This window comes from Chionomys nivalis, chromosome 4 (genome assembly GCF_950005125.1).
Source record: "Chionomys nivalis chromosome 4, mChiNiv1.1, whole genome shotgun sequence".
In the NCBI taxonomy this organism is placed as follows: domain Eukaryota; kingdom Metazoa; phylum Chordata; class Mammalia; order Rodentia; family Cricetidae; genus Chionomys; species Chionomys nivalis.
Window position 1 is genome coordinate 70,175,482 of NC_080089.1, and position 21,795 is coordinate 70,197,276.

The 21,795-nt window shown below is 47.4% G+C and overlaps 1 protein-coding gene across 3 annotated transcripts in view; it reads right to left on the reverse strand.

The window, feature by feature from the left end:
• Nucleotides 1-21,795, reverse strand: part of Lipc (lipase C, hepatic type) — a 129,847-nt gene that overhangs the window by 10,443 nt on the left and 97,609 nt on the right. The window contains exons 2-7 of one of the 3 annotated variants that reach the window (XM_057768461.1): nucleotides 13,293-13,483; nucleotides 11,055-11,102; nucleotides 10,608-10,781; nucleotides 9,097-9,214; nucleotides 7,223-7,456; nucleotides 4,224-4,466 (exon numbers count right to left, since the gene is read on the reverse strand). In XM_057768461.1, coding sequence (XP_057624444.1) covers nucleotides 4,224-4,466; nucleotides 7,223-7,456; nucleotides 9,097-9,214; nucleotides 10,608-10,781; nucleotides 11,055-11,102; nucleotides 13,293-13,483 — 1,008 coding nt within the window. Of the gene's footprint in view, nucleotides 1-3,877; nucleotides 3,943-4,223; nucleotides 4,467-7,222; nucleotides 7,457-9,096; nucleotides 9,215-10,607; nucleotides 10,782-11,054; nucleotides 11,103-13,292; nucleotides 13,484-21,795 lie in introns of those variants that run through there. The other 2 variants (XM_057768463.1, XM_057768462.1) reach the window with 2 other exon arrangements.

Here is a 21,795-nt window from a genome sequence, read left to right on the forward strand (position 1 = left end):
TTGAATGTGTATCAATGTTTTTTCTTAGATGCTTATAGAATTATAAAGCTAGCGGGGGAAAGCATGACCGCTTTGCTTGCTTGCCTTATGATGTGTTTAACTGGGCTGCTAATAAATGATTTAGCCAAAAAAAAAAAAATTACCCTGTGACTTCAAAGAGTCCAGATAAGCCTGTGTTCTGACACAGAAACGATTTCACGACTTGTAGATAAAAGGCCTGGAGGAGTCTGCTGACCTGGAACGCAATGAGGCGACTCCCTCCCGAGCAGAGACCTAGGGTGAGTCCACACTGTGGAAAGTCCTGGATTCTCGTTCACTGTGGACTCTGCTAGTGCCATTTATTAAAACAAACAACATCCCAAATTTTTCTCCTCAGAGAGGCCATGATGAACACAAGGTATAGAATTTGTGGAAAGAAAATGTTTTGTTTCCTGTCCGTTTTTTTCTCTGTGAACTGTTACTGGGTCTGGAGGTCTTATGACCTCTCTGCAAACATCACAAAAGGCTTTTGTTCCCCTGGGTGTGGATTTTATCTCACTGAGCTGTAGGAATGAACTCTCCCGTGCTTTTCTGAAGTGCCAAGGACTTGTTCCTATACTTCAGGGAAGCTGACAGTCACAGGACTAAGAGTCCAAGGATTGTGTGGTCCTGATGTTGAGGCAGGAGACAGCCCATGGGCCTGCAATTCATTGACCCAGAGCAGGGAAAGAGAAGGAAGGAGGGTCATGGGACTTTGTAAGTATGTGTCTGTGGGGTATGTGTTTATTCTAGCAGTCATATCTGGGTTCAGCACTTAGGGCCTGATACCCAGATGCCATGAGACTAGATGCCTATCCCTTCTGTGGGGAGCTTTTTAGTGTATTGTTGACTGCATAAGAATGGAGAGAGAGAAATACATAAGAATGCTCGTGTGTCTGTATGTATATGTATGCATCTGCGATGTGGGATTCCCCTCTGTATGCTGTGAATGTGTTTTGTTACCAGTGGTTAATGAATAAAGCTACGTTGGCCTATGGCAGGGCAGAATAGAGCAAGGCAGGAATTCCAAACAGAGATAGAGGAGAAAGTAGGTGGAGTCAACGAGATGCCAAGTAGCTGCTAAAGGAGACAGACACTCATGAACCTTACCAGTAAACCATGAGCCTCATGGTAAAATACAAAATAATAGGAATGGGGGCTGGAGAGATGGCTCAGTGGTTAAGAGCATTGCCTGCTCTTCCAAAGGTCCTGAGTTCAATTCCCGGCAACCACATGGTGGCTCACAACCATCTGTAATGATGTCTGGCGCCCTCTTCTGGCCTGCAGACATACACACAGACAGAATATTGTATACATAATAAATAAATAAATATCGAAATGATAGGAATAGATTAATTTAAGATGCAAGAGTTAGTTAATAAGAAGCCTGAGCTAATAGGCCAAGCAGTGTTTTAATTAATACAATTTCTTTGTGATTATTTCAGGTCTGAGTGGCTGGGAACAAGCAAGCAGTCTCCACTAACACATTTGTATACGGTGCATTTGAGTATATATGTATGTATGTCTCTGTGTCTGCATGTATATATTCACATTCATGTGTATACATATATCTAAATGCATGTAAGTAAATGTGTATATGCATGTATATATGCACACATATATGTACTTGTATATATATATGCATATATTGTATATTTGTACTTGAATATGCATGTGTATGAATGTCTTGCTGCATCTGTGTATGTGTGTATATTTGTGCACATGTATACATATATCTATATGTATGTAAACATATGCATGACTATATTCATGTATACATGTATGCATATTCATTCATGTATATATGTGAATTGTATGCATTTGTGTATGTAAATGTATATGTGTGTTTATATAATTTACACATGTATATGTTTGTATGCATATACATGTGTGTATATATGGGTATGTATAAACATTTATGTATGTATGTTTGTGAATAAGTATGTATATATGTGTTTGTGCATTTGTGTGTATATATATATGTGGAATATAATGCCAGTTGACTTCCTGTTTTCAGCTCCTTGTACTGTGGGTCTTCATTGTATGGTGGTCATAATGGTCCTCACATGAGAGGCAAAGCCCAGAGTTTGGGTTCTCATTGTCACTGACACCATGCCCTGCCTTTGAGATGGAACTCCTCACAGCACCTGGACGTGATGGACGCCCTTGCCTTCTTGAAGGTATCATTCCTTGTTGCCTTCTCCCGCTCCCTCTCTGTGGCATTGGCTGGGCGGTGAGGTCCAACAGAATGACCCATTTGCAGTGGCTCATCTCCACACTTGTTGACACTCCTTACTTTATAGTTAAAAATCAACTTTCCTTACGCTGATCTCAGTTTCTCACTGTTTCTCTGGAACTCTCCCTGGAATGTAGTGGAACTTTCCAAAGAATTAGCTGAGAAAAGCCCAAGACAGACAGATCCCTCAAGTGACAGTTTGGTCACTTAGAGGAGGTCTGGGGAGAATGGAGAGGCAGGAGGGAGGCCGTTAGAGGAAGAGTCAGGACTATGAGATCACGCTGGGTCTGGGTCTGGATCAGAGACTTCAGAGGCTGTAAGAAGTGAAAGGCTAGCTGTGACTAAATACAATACTTACACTCACAAATGGTGCGACCTCTCTGATCTCAAAGTGTTTATAGGAAATCTGAACAAAACACATCCCATAAATTACGGCATTCTCCCGCCTGTCTCTGTCTCCTCTCCCCGCATTCCCTCTGGTAATAAGGCAGCAGAGTGCTTTTGGCTCTCCTCCACCTGGTTACCTCGTCTGCTTCCTCAGAGGGTGACACCCGCCCATCACTAGCTAAGCAGGACTTAATACAGATTCCTTCCAATCCTTTAAAAACAGCCTCCCAACTGGCCACACTTCCTCCCGACGGAGTGAGGACAGGAGCGGCTGATAAATTGCCTGGATCCACTGGGTGGCCATTTCCCGATTCTCTTCTGCCAAGGTTGCACTCAGCAGCTTTCCCTGAATTCTGGCAGGGATGTTTGCAGAGAAACAGATCCTTTGATGGCTCCATCAAATATCTTGGGGGCCATGGAAATGTGGGCCAAGTTAGTGAAGTTATAATCAGGGCGTTACATTTATCTTGCTTGACACACCAGACCCTGACCAAAAATGTACAGCGCGTGTACTAGGAAAGTGTGAATAGTGGCTGTCCCGCGGGGTTGGGCAATGCAGTCTTCTCAAGGTTCTGCATGTGACTGGGAGCCTGCAACAGAGATGACCATGGTCATGGCCATTGGAGAAGGGGGAGTCATGTGGCTGCTTTAAAGGCCTTATACCAGCACCATCCATAGAATGTTCTGCAAGATTGGAATGTTTCATTTCTGTGCTGTCTGATTTAGCAGCCATGAATTTATTTGAACCCTTGGATGGAGGCTGGAATGAGTCATGGCATTCTGGCTTTTTTTTTTCCCCGAAGTATTTAAATGAGGGTTTAGAAGGTGGCTCAGGAGGTAAAGGGGTTTGTCAACAAATCCAACAACCTGAGTTCAATCCCTGAGACCCACATGGTGGAGAGAATTGACTTGTGCAAATTGTTCTCTGATGTCCATAAGTGTGCACGATGCACAGTCCCCCTCCCTCCTCATATATTATATAATAAAGTAATAAAAATGTAGAAAGTATATAAATAGCCACATAGAGTTAGTGGGTGGTTACCCTTCCTGTACAATGATATACTGACGACAGAGTTGACCAGTTAAGTCTCGCAGAGTGTCATCTACAGCTTCCCCGGGGCAGGATGATGTGGCCAAGGACACACTGATCCCATGCATGAAACCTTGCTCATTGGAAGGAGTGAAGAGGAACTGGGAGACTAAGGATTCAGTCCTTAGCTTTATCCTTGACTGTTTTCAGGAAGTCCTGGTGAATCCCCTCCATATCACTGGCAAGGGGGTACTGTCCTCCCTGGATGTGCCTGGAACAAGATAATTTACTGAAATATAGTGAAATAATTGTTTCCAAGGGACCTGTTGCCTGTTGGGCTGCCCTGAGCCCGTGAGAAGGGTTCTGTCAGTGGACAAGAACACTGGTGGGTCACTGGTGGGTAAGACAAAGCAGAAAGATTGGATTTTCAGGGCCGCGAGTATTGATTGGTCCCTACAACTCTGCACATGCGTACAGCTCTTCTTTCCTGGCTTCCTTCTCTGGTCACTGCAGCCCAGAAGGAGTTCCTGAACCTTCAGGGAGGACACTCACCTCTGAAGGGAGCCTGAGCTCGGGTGATGAGAAAGAGCTTCTTGCTCTTGCCTGGCCAATCCTTGCGGATGTCATAGCCCAGAGTGTTGCAACGGCCCTTCTTGCAGCTTAGACACAGACCCTGGCTGAAACTGTCCATGTCGCTGCATTGGAAGCCTGTGCTCTGCAGGCTGCTGTGTCGCAAGGAGTCAATGAAGAGGTGCACCGAGCGCTCATGAGCACATTTGATGGTCTGGGTTATGGCTGAGGCACAGGGAAAAAAAGACAATTAGCACTCTGAGCTCCAAGTGGCCCCAGCAAAAGGACTTATGGTTTCAGTCCTAGGCAGGTGTGTGTGTGTGTGTGTGTGTGTGTGTGTAGCAGGATTGCTGAGTTCTCCCAGATAACAGGGGTCTGTTGCAACAGAAAGCTAAAGAAAGTAGACCTCTGTAGTCACTGAGATCACCCTGCTATGATAACATGGATTAGACGGTGTTTTTATAGGCACCTGCTGTTCCTAGGTAAAATCCAGATTGCACAGCTCACTTCTGAGATGTCCTCGCATGGTTAGCAAAGACCTAGTGCTGAGGTCTGGACAGAGAGTTACTTGGAAAGGGCTGTGGACTTCCTCTTTTCTCACTACAGCCAGGTCATCCAAGTCTAGGGCCTAATCACCAAAGCAAAATTTTTTGTGTTTAATATTCTGGGGTGGTGATGGGTTGGGGGTACAGCAAGATGGCTTGTTAAGGAAAGGGGCTCACTGCCAAACCTCAAGACCTGAATGTGACGAAGATAAAACTCCTATAAGTTGCCTCCACACACATGCATCCCCAACACACACAAAATAAATGAAATGTAATAAAGATAAATATTAAATTGTGTGTGTGTGAGTGTGTGTGTGAGTGTATGCGAGTGTGCATGTACCACAGTGTAAGTGCTAAAGTCAGAAGACAACTATCAGGAGCTGACATTCCCCTTCCTCCTTTACGTGGTCTGGGGATCCAATTTAGATCAACAAGCTTGCATGACAAAGGCCCAGACCCACTGAACCATCTTCCTGGTCCATCAACCTTTTTCTTTCAAGACAAAGTCTCGTATTGTCTGGGTTGGTTTTGAACTCTTGTCTCTCGAGTGCTGCAATTACTCCATGCCTGGTTTTATGCAGAATAGGTTTTCCTGTAAGCTCTGCTGGCACTCTGCCTTGGAAGCTACACACCCATCCTCCCATCATGAAATCTGACCTTTTTAAAGAAAACCTTCCAATTTCTAATCTAATCTGTAGCAAATTATTCTTAAGTGAAGTCAGGGAACAACCAGAAGACACAGAAATACCTAAAGCCAGGTCAGACACAGGGCATCTTGCCTGGAGCCACTTCCTTTAGTGTTTTAAAACTAAATGCAACATTGGTCATCTCGGTCACCACCAGCTCTGCTGCTGGTGTCTGTTAGGAGGGCTGTACTGCTGGCTGTCCACACAACCATTCCCCACGGCTCCCCAGCAGTGCCTGGAGGCAGCTGTTACAAAAAATGAGAAAATAGCCTCTGGGAGCTCACTGGGTGTGGTGCCTGTGTGTGTGTGTGTGTATGCACGCGCGCGCGCGCGCGCTTGGTGGGGTGGGGTGAGGAGGGTGGGGAGGGTAGAAAGCTGTTATCAAGCTGTCTTCTGCATAGGTGTGGTTGGGGGAAATTCTCCAGAATGGGAGCACTTTAAACAAAGGAGTGAAGGACTCGGAATTCTTCCTTACCCCCAATTAGGCAAGCAGGGTGCATTCAATTAACTACGCCATTTTAAGTTTAGTATGGAAAACAAAACGGCAGTGACTGGTCAAAAATGTGTTTACCTGGCAAGTGGTGACCAAACACTCTCCTAGGGTCTGTGCTGAGCTTTGCAAGGAGGGGCTGTAGCTCTGAGAAAAGTGTGGGTGAATCAGCGGGGACCTGTGGCTCACCATAGGAGTGGTGATGCTAGGGAGATGCAAAGACAGATAAGGGGAACTTCCCAGAAGGCTCTGGGGTGTAGCAGGAAGCTGGGAATGCAGCCAACTGCAGTAGGAGAGGCAGTGAGGTGTGCGAAGGTCTTTCTGATACTGGAGAGGGGAGGGTGGTGATGGAATCCCCAGGGCATGCTCAGTCTGGATTTGGATGACCGAGGTGGGAAGCTAGTGTGTAGGAAGTGGGTCTCCAGCTGTCACAGAGTGACCTGGCATGCTCCCATCAGGGTAGCATAGCAATGAGAACTCTGGAATGCCTGCAGTTTCTACGGGCCTGGAAGGCGCGGTTGCATGTTCTTTAGTTCCTTTTTATCCCGTGTGTGTTACCATTGTGCAATTCAGTAGCTCTGCTGCTGGAAGTTGCATGGGGGGATGTGGGCCTGGGGGAGAGTGAGAACTGGGGGGGGGTGTCGGGAAGTCAGACCTAGGCTGGAGAGAGGTCAGGAAGAAAGTGATCACTATGCAAGCACAAGGATCTGAGTTCAATCCCCAGAACTCAAGTGCAAGAGCCAAGTATGGTGGTGTGCTTGCAATCCCCATGCTGGGGCGGCAGAGACAGGCCTGGCGCAGCTACCCTAGCTGAATCAGTGAAAACTAAACCAGTAAGATAGCTTGTCTCAAAAAACAAGATAGAGTGCACACCCATGTACACACACACACACACACACACACACACACACACGAAGTCAAATGCCCTCCTGTGACCCTAGAGACTGGAAGCCTCCAAAGGTGGAAAGTTCCAGAAAGGTGAGGACAACAGGCAGGGCCAAGACTCAGCTCTCACAAGGGCAAATGCCCTTTGAACAGCTTCTGTGTCACTCTAGGCAGGGGCGGGAAGAGATGGCTCCTGATGGTGCTCTTCCACGTGGCCTCCAAGGCCCTCCGAACTGTCACAGGGAATAGCTGGGGGGACCATCAGCCCCCCAAACGACCTTTGAGACCCTATAGCGGGGTCTCTAGCCTTGCTGAGATGGTCCTAGAGGCCTCAGAAACAGGCTAAGGCTCTAGGCTTTGACTTTCCGTTCTTACCGTTTAAGCCGTGCTCTGCAATGTGTCTGTAGAGCTCCAGGAAGTGGCAGCCGGGCTGGAAGGTGCCCCCATTGGGGTAGAAGTCATAGTGGGCAATGGGCTGTTTGATGCCCACACTCAGACCCATGTGCTCACGGGTGAACGTGTGAATGGTATCCACAAAATTGGCATCATCTGGAGAAAGACGGTCGCTAGGGGAAGATCCCTCAAACATAGGGCCTGCGGGGTCCAGTCCTGGTGAGAAAACGAAAGCAGGCGTAGATCAGCTGCAGAAGGCTCTCCTCCCCGCTCTGATATCTTTGCACATTTCTGGGCGAGCAGGAAGACAAGAGCTTGGTGCTTCCCTGGACCCTTTCACTCTAACATTGCTGTAGAGCTACAGTCATTCATGGTGCGGAAAATCACCCAGGCCAGGCATTATTCTAAGGGAAAAGAGGTTTGCAGATCAGGAGGTAACAATCAGGTTATGAGTGAATGCTTGATTTATTTAAGCAAATCAATTTTAAGTGCCTCCCCTGGTAGTTTCTGCAGCATCTGTTTGCATAAAAATGCAGCAGCCCACGGTGCTCATTATATGCAGGTCTGACTCCTTGGGCAAAGGAAGAATTTGTTTGCCTGTGTGTTCTCAGTAGTCTCCTTGAACAAGCTGGCTTCCTACGCTCATGTCATCTGATTGGAAGGTCCAGAACAAGCTTAGCAAGGGATGAAAAGTGTAAACGTGTGGGGGCTTAGTAAGCCCCAGGCTCCGAGTGACAGACATACTTGCAGGAACAAGAATGGCTCGTGGACGACTGCTTGGGGAGAGTACCTATGCCGCACGGACTCTCTTCCTCGGATTTGTCTGGAGGACCCTTTGGTGGCAGGCCTCAGCCCCGGCTGCCATCGTTGCTGCAGCCAAGGGAGGAATTGAGAGTGAGCTGTTAGGTCCCCTGCTCTCCAGCCCCACCTGCGGCCTTGGTGCCATCCACATTTCTTTCTTTGGACTGACAGCCAGATGACTAGAGCATAAGGAGCCCTTCTGCTGTCGCCCGTGCGGGTGGCCTGGTTGTAAATGCTGGGATGTGGCAAGGCCTGCTGGAATGGGAGGCTAAGGGCTCAGGCCTGATAACGTCTCACTTTGTGTAATTCTTTGTTTTTCCTTTTTCCATTGTGTGTGTGTGGTGTGCATGTTTACATGCGTGTGGGCACCTTTGCAGGTAGGAAGGTGTGCATGTGACACCGGAGACTGATGTCAGGAGTCATCCTTAATTGTTCTTTCAGCATATTCAATGAAGCAGGGTCTCTCAATCCAAGCCTGAGCTCACAGGCCTATGCAGCTTGCCATGGGGCTTCCCCTCTCTGTCTTTACCCTTCAAGGCTGGAATTATGGGTGAGATTCCACACCCATTGGGCATTTATGCACACTCTGGGAATCCCAACAAATTCCGATCCTCAAATTTGCTTGCAATATTTAAGCCCAAACTTTGGGGAATTCTGACCCCTCTAGCAAAACGTCTAGCAAGGCAAGGCATTTATGTACATTGGAGGTAGAAGTGTCAGGCCAGATACAGAGCTGGAGGCTGGCATGGGCTACATGAGACAGGTCTCAAAAACAAAACCACAAATAAACAACAAAACCAGTAGAAGTTTCTTGTCCTAAAATGTAATTGGAATCCTCTTTTGGACCCGTCTGGAACAACTTTGAGAGAAACTTTCTTTCCCTGGAAGAAAGCTCATAGGAAGCAGGCTGTCCTTGGTTCTGCGTTCCCATGGGATAGCAGCAATTCCTGACAGAAGACCTGCTGGGGAGTGTGTGGTGTCATCTCCTGAACTAAGAGCATCGATGAACACAGGGAAGCAGATATGTGCTCCCTGCACCTGGCGGCCACGATCACCTGTGATTCTTCCAATCTTGTGCTTTCCATCCATGGAGCTGCCTGCGAACCCTGAGACGTGCGCTCCCAGGCTGTAGCCGATTAGGTGAACTTCGCTTGGAGGAAACTTCACAGATTCCTGCAAGACAGGGCAGGAGGGTTGAAGGAGGGGGTGGTATGAAGCCAAGAGCCTGCCACAGGGCCTGCTTCTGCGGGGCACCCATTCGTGCTTGGTGCTGTCCGTGAATCAAGTGCCTTATATTGGGAAACTGATGTCACCTCACTGACTGTCCTCTTGGGGGATGGCGGATGGGGTGGCCTTTCTGTGGGATATCCTGGTGACTGCTGCCTCCTACCTGCCTGGCTGCAGTTGAAAAGTTCCATTGGTGCCCTGCAGAAACTAGGGGTCCCCTTGTTTTCGCCTTTTAAGGCTGTAATTACAGGGGGGATGCCACACTTGTGTAGGCTTGATGGCTCCGAAGTGTGTTTAGATTCCTCAGGACTGATGTATCCAAACTTTTGTCTTCTCTGAGTCATAACGAATGAAGTATAGTTTTAGGCCACACTGGGGCATCCAAACTATGACTCACAGGTTTCAAGAGCATAGATGTATTTATTTTGTGTGACATGGTGACAGGGCATTGTCATTTACAAAGTTCATAATGGATAACTGTGCATTTGAATTTTAAAGATTGTGAGAAAAATTTCATAGTTTTCTTTTCCCAATGTTATAAAATTATGACATTTTGTGTGTGTGCACATGTGTGTGCGTGTGTGTGTGTGTGTGTTATGGTCAGAGATAACTTGAGGAAGTCGGTTCTCTATTTCTGTCATGGGGTTCCATTGGTCTCTACTAATGTTTTATGATTTTGTAGTGGACTGCATTCAAGGCTCTCCATATGTCCTAGTCTGCTTTCTGTTGCTGTGATTAAACACTGAGCAAAAGCAACTTGGGGAGGAGAAGGTTTCTTTTACCCTGTAGATTACAGTGCACCATGATCGGAAGTCAGGGCAGGGACCTGGATGCAGGAACTAAATCAGAAACCATGGAGGAACTACTTTCTGGCTTGCTCTCTGTGCCTTGCTCAGCCTGCTTTCTTGTACAATTCTGGATCACCTGCCCAGGGATGGCACTGCTCACAGTGGGTTGGCCCTTCCACTTCAATCATTAATGATGATGATGATGTATAAAATGCCCCACAGGCTTATCTACTGGCCACTCTGACAGAGGCATTTTCTCAATTGAGTTCTCTTCCCAGAGGAACCTAGCTTGTGTCAAGTTGACAGTACACTAACCAGCACACCATGGATGCACCGGATAGCCTAGGCAGGGATGGGACACTGTTGTTTCAGGATAATGGAGGGGTGTGCAAACAGGAGTGGTGGCTGGGGAGGAGGGAGAAGATGCTCAAAGGAGGCCTCATATCTGGCCTCAGACCAGCAAGCTGCGTGTCTCCTGGGGCAGCAGGGAGACCTCTTTTTGAGACCCGCTCACCTTCCTTGCTGTCAGAGGAGCAGGCCTGTGGACTTACCTCCAGCCATAGGAGAAGAGCGGCCACCTCTTGGCCTACAACACGGGTGTTGCGGACAGCGATGGCGTAATGTTGGTAAGCCAGGGAGATCCACTCCACCATCCCCACGTTCACGGGTCGGGACTTCAGCACACCTACTAGCTTCCAGATCCACGTTTCTAGCAAGCCATCCACCTGAGGGTGTGTCACAGGTTGTCAGCCTAGCTGAGAGGGGAGAGGGAGCCCTGTTCCTGGGGTCCCCGAATACATAGTCTCAAGGACAACACTAGATCTTCCCTTCCAACAGGAAGGCCAGGGATTCCTCAACCTCGAGCTGAGGACATTTGAATTCAGGAGCTCTTGCCCGGCTGTCAGCCCATCTCTAGCTCCGCCCATGTGGTGTAACCCCATCTCCAGCCCCAGAGTTTGAAGACACAGTGTGCCCAGATCTTGTCACATTCTCCCCACCTGAGAATCACTGTCTGAATTTTCCCCCACGGTGGCACTTTCTGAGCCCTAGAACAACGGAAAAGTGTGTGAAAATGAGGTCCTAGAGTTGACTTCTGGAGGTTAGCTCCTCGGTGCCTGGGGTCCCACAGGGTCTGTCCTGTCCCCTTCTCCCCTTGGTGGGATGAACCTGAGACCTAGAGCCCTGCTTTGTGTGCCCCCTGCTTGGGATAACACATGGGGGTGCTCGCTGTGTTCCCAGAGCCTTGGAGAATAAGTAGAGGCCAGGGAGGAGGTCACAGCCGAGTCTAGGGCATTCCAGACAGTCTTGTAGGCCTGAAGGGGGTATAAAGGTGTCTGAGGACTGGAGAGATTTAGGAGAATTCAAGGTCAAACTGCAGGAGGGAAAATGGTAGAGCACCACCCTCATACCCCACTGCACCCCCATCCCACCCCCATTTAGCCTGCCATCCTTCCAGGGGAACTGAGCTATGGTTATCGAAATAATGTTTACTGAGAGCTAAATATACCAGCTGAACTACTTTGCATGTAAGTTACTTGGCCCCCGTGCCTCCGTTTCTTCGTCAGTAGTATGGGAATGTTGCCTGGTTTACAGTAGGGTGGTTAAGACCAAAGGAGTGGATGGTGGGTGTGGAGTTCTTAGAACAATGCCAGGAGCCCAGGCAAGGTGCAGAAACCCACAGTCTTCCAAGCTCTTGTTGCTATCAGCATTAGTGTTTCTAGGTAAACATGTGGTGGTGGTGGTGATGGTAGTGATGGTGATGGTGGTGTTGGTGTTGGTGGTAGTGGTGGTGAAGGTGTTGGTGTTGGTGTTGGTGGTATTGGTGGTAGTGGTGGAGGAGGTGGTAGTGATAGCAGTGGTACAGGTGGAGGAGGTGGTGGTGATGGTGGAGGTGATGGAGGAGGAGGTGGTGGTGGTGATGGTGGTGATGATGGTGGAGGAGGTGGTGTTGGTGACTGTAGTGATGGTGGTGGTGGAGGAGGAGGCAGTGGTGGAGATGGTGGCGGTAGTGATGGTGGTGGTGGTGATGTTAGACTCTCCAGAGGTTGCATACTCTGGAAAAACAAATTTTGAAACCAAAGAACACATTTTGCTATAGGAGCCTGCAGCTTTGGGTTGCATATCAAAACCAAGTCATTCATTTGATCATTAATTCAGTGAACAAACATTTTTGAGCACCTAATGTGTGATGGATATTGGCTTGCAATGTCAGATAAGAATAGGACAGAACCTTTCCAGGGAGGAACTTACAGCCTAGAAGATCAGAACAACTGAATGAGAAAGGCCCACAGAAAGAGGAGCCAGAGGGTGCTGGGACCTGGGAACTCAGGGACCAATTGTCACACCCTGGGGGAGGGCTGCACTGCGGCAGGAATGGCCTGAAGGAGATCCTTATTGAGACTGTACCTACTGGGAAAGAAAAGCTAACTCAGAGAAGAGAATGAGAAAGAGGACACTAGAAAGCGGGCAGAGGACAGGAGGTGACAAAAGAAGGTGACAGGGTGAACCGATGGGCCAGTTTATTCTCTAGAGCAGGTGAGGTGGGGGTTTCAAGAATACTTTTCATCTCTGGAGATATATTTAATCAGTAAAGTGATTGCCTAACAGCCATGAAGCTCTAGGTCTGATCCCTAGCATTGCATAAAATAGACAGAGTACCATGCAACTGTTGTCCAGCCCTTGGAGTGGAGCCAGGAGGAACAGGAGTTAAAGGTCACCCTTGGCTACATAATGAGGCCAGCTCTTCAAAAAATAATTTTCAAGTAGATGACAAAAATAAATTCTAATCCATTTGTTGTAGGAGGGGTGGCTTCATTGGCAAAGTGCCTGCCTTACCCAGAGTCCGCATTTGATCCTGAGAACCCACTTAAAGTTTTTTGATGTGGTGCTGGAGATGAGTCAAGGTTAAGAGTCTGTACTCCCTTTGCGGAGGACCTGAGTTCTGCTCCCAGCACCCAAGCCTGGCAGCGCACAATTACCTGTAACTCCAGCTTCGGGGGATTCAGCACCCTCTTCTGGCCTTGGTGGGCACCTGCACTCTCATGCACATACACAGAGACATGCACATACACATAACATTTCCCCTGCCCTGCTTACTCCTGGAACTGAGAAAACTGGGTGGTGCTTCACCAACACCGTGTGTGAGGTTATTGTTGGCATTGTTAAAGTCCAGCGCACTAGGAAGAAAGACAGCGAGCAGGAACACACAGAGAATACAGCACATCAGCACTTCCTACCGACCACCCGTGGATGATCATGACAAGCGGCTGGGAGGTGTTGAAGCCACACTCTTGCAGTGTTTCTGGGCTCTGGACTTGGAGCTGACAGCCTCGACGATCATTTTCATCTTTGAAGAGCAGGAATCTGGTCCCCATCTCCTGTGATGGTTTCCTTACTTCAGCAGCTCCATAGCTTTTCCCAAATGGCTCTGGAATACAAAATCAGGATTGCGGCTTAAGCTTGGCATGTGTTCCATCAGCGCTGACCTTGGGACGGCCCAGAGGTGGTTCTGAGCTCCAGCTGGTGATTACTGAGAGGTCCCGTGAACCAGCATGAACTCCATCTTTGAGGAGCACAAGGATATTCATGGTGGGATGGCCAGATAGTAGTGGGGGACTTGGGAAGTCCCCACACAAGCGAAGTGACCTGACTTTCCACCTGGTAAGTAGCCAGCAAGGCACTGGCTCCGAGGCTTGGGGAATGTAGGTGAGGCCTCTGGGACTGAGGCTGGCACACAGTGAGCTTCACCCCAAGTTACACTGGTAGGAAGAGGCAGTCAGGCTCTGTCTCCAGGGCTAGAGAGTCAGCAGAGAGAGAGAGAGAGAGTGTCACTACATGTCACCCCTCCAAGCTCAGCCTGCTCTCACTGTAGACATAATATACAACATAAACCTTGAAGGGACTCACTGTAGAGCAATGGCGGAGAATCTCAAAAAGGGTGACAGATGTCCTTGAATGCTGAGAGTTACTGGAGCTGTGTGTGTTTGGGGAGTGGGGCCCTCCAGCTGAGGGAACAGCATGAAGGATGACTCAGAGGCATGAGAACTCGTGACCAAAGACACAGAGAGAGGCTGAGCGGATAGAGCATGGATACCAAAGACCTTGGACTTAATGCAGTGGGGGCTGGGAGGACAGGTCAGTTGGTGATGTGCTTGCCTTACAAACCTAATGACATATGAGTTCAGTCCTCAGCACATAAAACCGGGCCCTGCAATGTGTGTTCGGCATCCCAGGCTGTTCTGGCTGCATTTCCACTGCTGTGATAAAATGTCCCGACCAAAGGCAACTTAGGGAAGAAAGGCTTCTCTGGTTTACAATTGCAGGTTCCAGTCCTCCGTTTGGGAAGTTAAGAGAGGACCCTGAAGCAGCAGTCACGTGACCACTAAAAGCAGAGTGTGAATGAATGCATGCATGCTTAGCCCTCACTAGCATCCTCTAAACCAGTCCAGGGCTGCAAACTGCCCACTTTCAGGCTAGATCTTCTCTCATCAATTAAGGTAATCAAGACGATCCCTCACAGAAATGCCACAGGCCACCCTGACTGACCTAGGGAATAACCCTTCACTGAAACTCTTCCCAGGTTAGTCTAGGTTGTGTCAAGTTGACAGTTAAAATTAGTCATCACACAGGTTGTCCTCTGATCTCCACACATATGCTGTGGGGTGTGCTCATGCTTGCTAACACACAAAAGCCCCCCTACACACACACACACACACACACACACACACACACACACATACATGGAAAAGAAAATGAGGATGAAAACAGTAGGCATCTCCTGGGGTTGTTGAAGATTCAGGCGGCTTTGTCAAGTGCTGAGAACAACGCCTACCACAGACTTAGCACCTAGGTAAGGGTGGATTGTGGGACTAAGCTTGGATCCAGCCCTGGCATCTGGTCCTTCTCATCTGTGAATCCTGTCTTCCTGTGAAAATGTACCCCTGTTGGCCTCCCAGGGCCAGTTCCTTCTTCCTGTGTACATTGACTCTGGATTTATATCTGAGAACATGTCTTAGCCCAGGTACCCAGGGCCTGAGCAGGATGGAAAAGAGTTTTCAGATCGAAAGCCCAGGGAGAACAGAGCGATCGGCTCTCCCCTTCTGCCTTTGGATTTCTTCCCCTCGCATGCGTGTGAGGAGGGAGACAGCGCTCAGCTAACACATGCTGCTCACCGCTGATGCTCCAGGCCTGGCTGGGTCTGAGTTGGAAGTAGGTGGGAAGGCATATGGCTGCCCCAAGGCTACAGCGAAGATGCCATGAAGAGGGCTGGGGAGGTGCCCAGAGAAGATGAAGCTGCGGTGGAGTCTAGGTTGAAGATTTTTTAAACTCATGTCCAAGAGAAGTGATGGAAGAAAAGGGAGTCTGATGCGATTCGGTGGAGGATGTACAAGTCAGAGGGATGCTGCCGAGAGGGGCCTCGTGCTACTTTGCACAGCTCCAGCACTTAGACATGGGACCCGTGAGAGGGCATGATACAGAGAAGATACTCGACCTTAGTTGAAGAGACTGGCACGGAGACAGAATAATGGTAGTAAACCAAGCAAGATAGGTTAAGTGATTTTGTATTACATTTTATTCATTTGCATGTGTATTATATGAATGTATGCATGTGCCTCGGTACATGTGTGGAGTTCAGAAGGCAACTTTTGGGAGCTGGTTCTCTTCTTCCACCATGTGGGTCCCAAGAATTGACCTCAGGTGGCCAGGCTTGCCTGCAAGTGCCTTTACCCACTGAGCCGTCTCACAGGCCCCAAGACAGATTGTTAAGGTAACATCCTAAAACTTACACTGTGAGTCCAGGTTCCTGGGAGGGGCCTCAGATCATGTAACATTTGGAGCATTTCCTTTCAGTCCCCCTACACCTGAGACATTTGTCCAACACACTAACAAAAGATTTATTTTATTTTTATTTATATGCATGTTTGTGAGCCTGTCTATGCTTTGTGTACACGAAGGCAGGCATCCAGAGAGCCAAGGGCATCAGATTCCCTGAAGCTAAACTTAAAGACAGTTGTGAGCCATCCAACATGGGTTTTGGGGGACTGAATTTGAGTTCTTTGTAAGAGCAGTGTGTGCTCTTAACCACCGACCCATTTCTCCGGTCTCTCTATAGGTATCTACTTGGCCTTTTTCTGGGATCAGATATGAATGGTTTTGATATGCTTCTTCTCCTGCCATGGTGGTTTTTCACAGCAGTAAAAATTCTTCACAAACATGTTTTTGAAAGGTGGTATGATTTATCTGTTTCATTTATATTTAGTTTGTTGCCAGATTTTTTTTTTTTTTGTATTTAGAACAATGCTTCAATGGCCATCTTTATGTTTAAATCTTTGCCCAAATCTGTGTGATCTCCAGTAGATATCCCTAAGAGCAGTCTTGCTAGTCTTGTTTATAGCTCTGTGTAAGTTCATACACACTCACAGTGTTTTCAGCATCTTGGTATTCCCAGAACTAGGAATCGAACCTGGGGCCTCACACATGTTGGCAAGCACTCTGCTGCTGACCTGCATTCACAGCTCATGTTTCCAGCATTTTTTCTTGTGTGGGACGTTCATGTGTATGTCTGTGTGTTTGTTGGCATGGGTGTGGGTGCTCGTGTGTGTGTGTGTATATGTGTGTGTGTACACATGAGGTCAGAAGAAGACATTGAATTCCATGAGGCTTGAATTACAGATAGTCATGGATAGCCTGTTTTTGGTGCTGGGAACTAAACTCAGGTCCTCTACAAGAGCAGCAAATGCTCTTAATCACTGAGCCATCTCTTCAGTCTCTCACGTCTTAAGAGACAAGGACTCCAGTGATATGAAGCCAGATGGTGCTGTGGTTTGGAGAGGCAATATCACTTGAAGTAAATAGTCAGCTACTTCAGGAGAATCTACTTCTCTTTCTTGGAAAAGCAGGTGGTGGGGGCATAGGAGACTTTGGGTTGTAGTCTATCAAGTTCCCGAGGATGCCAAACTCCTTCTCCTTTAGACAAAAGGATTTTTGGATATTATTCCTTGCCGTGATTTCTGCATTCTCAAGCCAGCTCTATGTTAGAAGATCCTTGGAAATTCATACCAGAACAAATTACTTCCTCTTCTCTTGGGCAAAGACATCAACAGGTGGGTGACTTCGGGCAACTGAGCTAGGCCATCTGGCCTAGGAGAAAGCCAGTTGAAGGCTCTGCTTGGCCTTATTTCCTCTTCCTGCAATGCCTGTGCAGGATGCTTCTGCTTGGCTGAGCGCATGCCAGGTGCTTGCCAGGTACTGGGTGAAGTTAATGAAGCAAGTGCACGAGATGGAGGCCTCAGGTACTAATGTACCCCTGCAGAGCTGTTTGCAAAACATCCCTACAAATTCATTATTTAATTGTGCTTGAGTGTGTATAAGTGCGAGTGTGTGTGTATGTGTGCATGTCTCTGTGTGTGTGCTTCCCACACTCTTGTTCTGCAAACATGTATTGTTGAAAATATTCCCAGACCTGGCAGGAGTCCTCTGGAAGACCATAATTTTTCAGTGTCCTTGAAAATTCTCCAACCACATCCTCTGCCCAGGATGGAACATTCCCATGAAATAAATGTAGCTGCCACTCTGTGGCTGCTGGCATCAAGCCAATGGTTTAAAGTTGGGCCATGTTGACTTTGGAATTCCTTGTGTGGGGCTTAAGCATTGTAGCTCAGTTGGTAGAGTGCTTGCCTAGCCTCACAAAGCCCTTGGTTCATTCCTAGCACTGCATAAGCCCCATGTGGCGGCACAAACTGTAACCCTAGCCATTGGAAGTGGAAGGAAGAAGGATTAGATACTCACGATCATCCTTAGCTACACAAGGAGTTTGAGGCCAGCCTGGGCTACATGAGACCCTGTTTCATAAAGTGGGAGATGGCTGAAGAGATAGTTCAGAGGTTAAGATTGCAAATTGCTCTAGTAGAGGATCTGAATTGGGTTCCTAACATCCACTTCAGGTGACTCACAACTACCTAGAACTTTAGCTTCAGGAGATCTGATGCCTCTGACCCCCTTGGGCAACAGTACTCAGACGCAATATGCCCACACAGGGACACTCCTGTACACATAATTAAAAATAATAAAAATAAATATTTTTTAGAGCACATGAGTTGGGAATGCTATTCTTAGGCTTCTGGCTTCTTTTTCCTATCTGGTCCTGTAGGAGTCCATTAGGGATCCTCCTTTGCACCTAGCTTGTTGATGCATGGTGGGGCACAGTGCTGGAGAATATCAGGGGCCAGTGCTCTGTAGCCAAATTGCCTGGCTTGAGTCCCAGTTCTGCTGCTAAGGCTCTGTGGCCTTCACCTCTCAGTCTCCTCTGTAATAACAGACTAATGGAAGCACCCCCCACTAGGATTATTGTAAGTCAGAGGTGAAAACGCATTGTTTCCCATGAACGTCCAACCTCTTGGTTTCTCTGGGCCACACTGGATGAAAAAGAATCATCTTGGGCTACACAGTAGTATCCAGCCCGTGGGTTTAGAGAGAGTATATATGTTTATCTTTTCTGACACTGGGGCATGAAGTTCATGTAGAAGACCTAAGAGTTCAATTACAAAACCATAAAATAAAAACAGACCCCCCCCAAATATACACAAATCTCATAATGGTTTAACTAAGTTTACAGTTTTTTGTCCGGTGGCATCCATAGCTATGCTGAGAGCACCTGCTTGAAACTAAACAGAGGGAAAGAGTTAAGTCTCCTCTTTAAATCCCCTGAAATCCTGATTCTCCAGCTTCCACCTCTACAGTGTATACACATATGTATGTATATATATATATATATGTGTGTGTGTGTGTGTACTTCCGTGCAGGTGCGTGTGTGTCTGCTTCTGTGTGTCATGTGTGCATGTGTGTGTGCCTGTGTGTATATGTATGTGTACTTGAGTGTGAGTGTCTGTGTGTATGTGGTATGCCTGTGTGTGTATGTATGTGTACGTGTGTGTGTGTGTGTGTGTGTGTGCCTCTACCACCCTATTTTAGGCAGTGGTGGGGAATGAAGCATGAGTCACTTAACAAAAGGAGAGACTGGATTTAATCAGGGTCATTTATATAGACTGACTGACAAGGGGCCTGCGATTTTTGAGGAGGGATAGGCGCATCTAACAATCCCACTTGTCAAGCAGCCCACAGGAGGCATAGAGAATGGCTTTGACTACTAAGAGTTAGCCACACGCCAACTTCCTGGAGTCCTAGTCCCAGGAAAGATCTCTGGGAACTTTCTAGAAAGAACTCTGTGGAAATCTGTGTGTTGGGTGGGGGCTGTCACCCCACTCAGCCGTGCTTCTCCAGTCTCCATGCTCCACACTGCAACCTCAGTACTTTGGTTTTTATATATTTTTATATTTTTTAAATTTCATTTTTTATATATAAATGTATGAGTTGCGTGTATGTGCACCACCTGAGTGCAGTGTCCAAGGATGTTGAGTGAAAGTGTTGGATCTTACTGAAACAACAATGTTATAGATGATTGGAAACCACTATGGGTGATGGGAATTGAACCCAAGTTCTTTTCAAGAGAAGCAAGTTCTCTGAACCACTGAGCCAACTCTCCAGCCCTGCCATGGTTCTTTGAAACTGGCGGCAGGGGAGTATTTACACTTCAGAAATTAGTGGAGTCTAAAACTCAGGTTGAATTTAATTTCTTTTGACAATGTGTTTAATGTGTGGGTGTGGGTCTGCATGTGTGGTATGCACGTGTGGTGTGCACGTGTGGTGTGCATGTGTGGTGTTTGTGTGTGGGTCTTCATGTGTGGTGTACATGTGTGGTGTGCATATGTGGTGTATATGTATGTGTGGGTCTGCATCTGTGGTATGCATGTGTAGTGGTCAGAGGATGTCAGACCCATGGGAACTGGTCCTCTCCTATGCCATGGGTTTGGTGGTTGGAGAGCAGGTCTAGGCTGGATAACAAGCATCCTTACTGCTAAGCCATCTCGCAGGTCCTAGACAATTGTTTCGATGAGTTTAGGCTTCCACAAAAGATAGAGAAATATACTGGATTTGGATGGCTTCTACTTCCAACCCTGAAAACCCCTCAGAGATAAGGAATGGTGGGAATGAGAAGATGAATTCTAAGTAATATCTCGACAAATGGTTGTTTTATACTGTGGGAGCGCCTTTGGCTCCTTCAGCCAATAGCCTTCAAGGAACCAAAGGAGTTCCCACAACAGTTTTCTGTGAGGATGTGGGATCTGATCCATCTGTTGCAGCTCACACAGCTGGTTACCCATGAGGAGAAAAGCAGGACACGGGCTTCTGCCCCAAGTGCAGCCTCCTCTGTGGTTATGTGGGTAGTTGATCTTTGATCAAGGTTTGTCATCCGTGGACAATCTACCTACTGAGCAGTAGATGGGCTGGATTTGAATTTGTGCCTGCAGCGGTCCTGCGTGGTGGGTGGTTCCTGTTTATTTATTGGCTCACTTCCTCATTCACCCCTCCCTGTATCTACACTGTGTGTGCTCCCCACTTTTCAACAGCAGAGATCTGTCTTTTGGCTAACCAGTTTCTGGAGCAAGCTTAGTTTTTAGATGTCTTTGTTTGTTGTTGTTTTTCCCCCTCATTTAAAATTATATCTGTTGCATAAAAAACTGAGTTAACAATAGAAAACAGAATTTTTAAAATACCTTACAAGCTTATTCTCCAACAGACAGACTTCTTGTTTTCTGTGTTTCTAGTCTACATGCAGAAATAAATATACATTGTTACACAACTGTGCAGGTGACCTTTTTATTTTTATTTTTATTTCACAGAACACAATAAACATTCCTCCATGTTTATGTGGTGTTAATGTAATATTCTACCTGGGGAGTGTTTGCTAATGTGTGTATCCTCTTCCCTGTCACAGGATAAGTGATATATTCCTGACTGGTCTCTTTTATAAACTTAACTTCACAGAGAACATTTCTCCTTAGAGAATTGCTTCCCCCAGGATGGCTGGCTGGTGTGAGAGGACTTGATTAACCGACATTGCTGTTTTGACATGATGGTAAAGCATCTTACAGCTAAAACCCTCCCTATGCGTCAGCTGGACTTACCTCTGGACCAAGGAATCCATCCTGGCTACTCTTACATCAGTTCCACATGTAAATTAGAGATATCCAAAAGGAGGGAACCTCCACTGAGAAAATGCCTCCATAAGATCTGGCAGTAGGGCATTTTCTTAATTAGTAATTGATGGGAGAGGGCCCAGCCTCTTGTGAGTAGAGCCATCCCTGGACTGGTGGACCTGGGTTCTATGAGAAAGCAGACTGAATAAGCCAGGGGGAGCAAGTCAGTAAAGCAGCGCTCCTCCATGGCCTCTGCATCAGCTCTTGCCTCCAGGACTCTGCCCTGCTTGAGTTCCTGCCCTGACTTCCTTCCGTGATGAACTATAAGAGTAAGCCAAATCAACCCTTTCTTCTCAAACTTGCTCTTTGGTTATGGTGTTTCACCACAGCAACAGAAACCCTAATCAAGACAGAACTCATGCGGAAGCCAAGAGGTTTCGTTAAAGGTGATGATGGGGCTGGAGGCATGGCTCAGCTATTAAAGTACTTGCCATGCAAGTGGGAGGACCTGATGTTGGGTCTCGAGACCATGACTGAAAAGCTAGGCATGGCAGCACAGCCCTGCAATCCCACTGTTGGAGGCAGACATGAGAGGACGCTTGTGGCTTGCTGGCCAGCTAGTCTAGCTGACTCTGACGGTCCCAGGTTTAGTGAGAGACCTTGGGTTCTAGTTTGTTTTCTGCTGTATTAAACACCATGATAA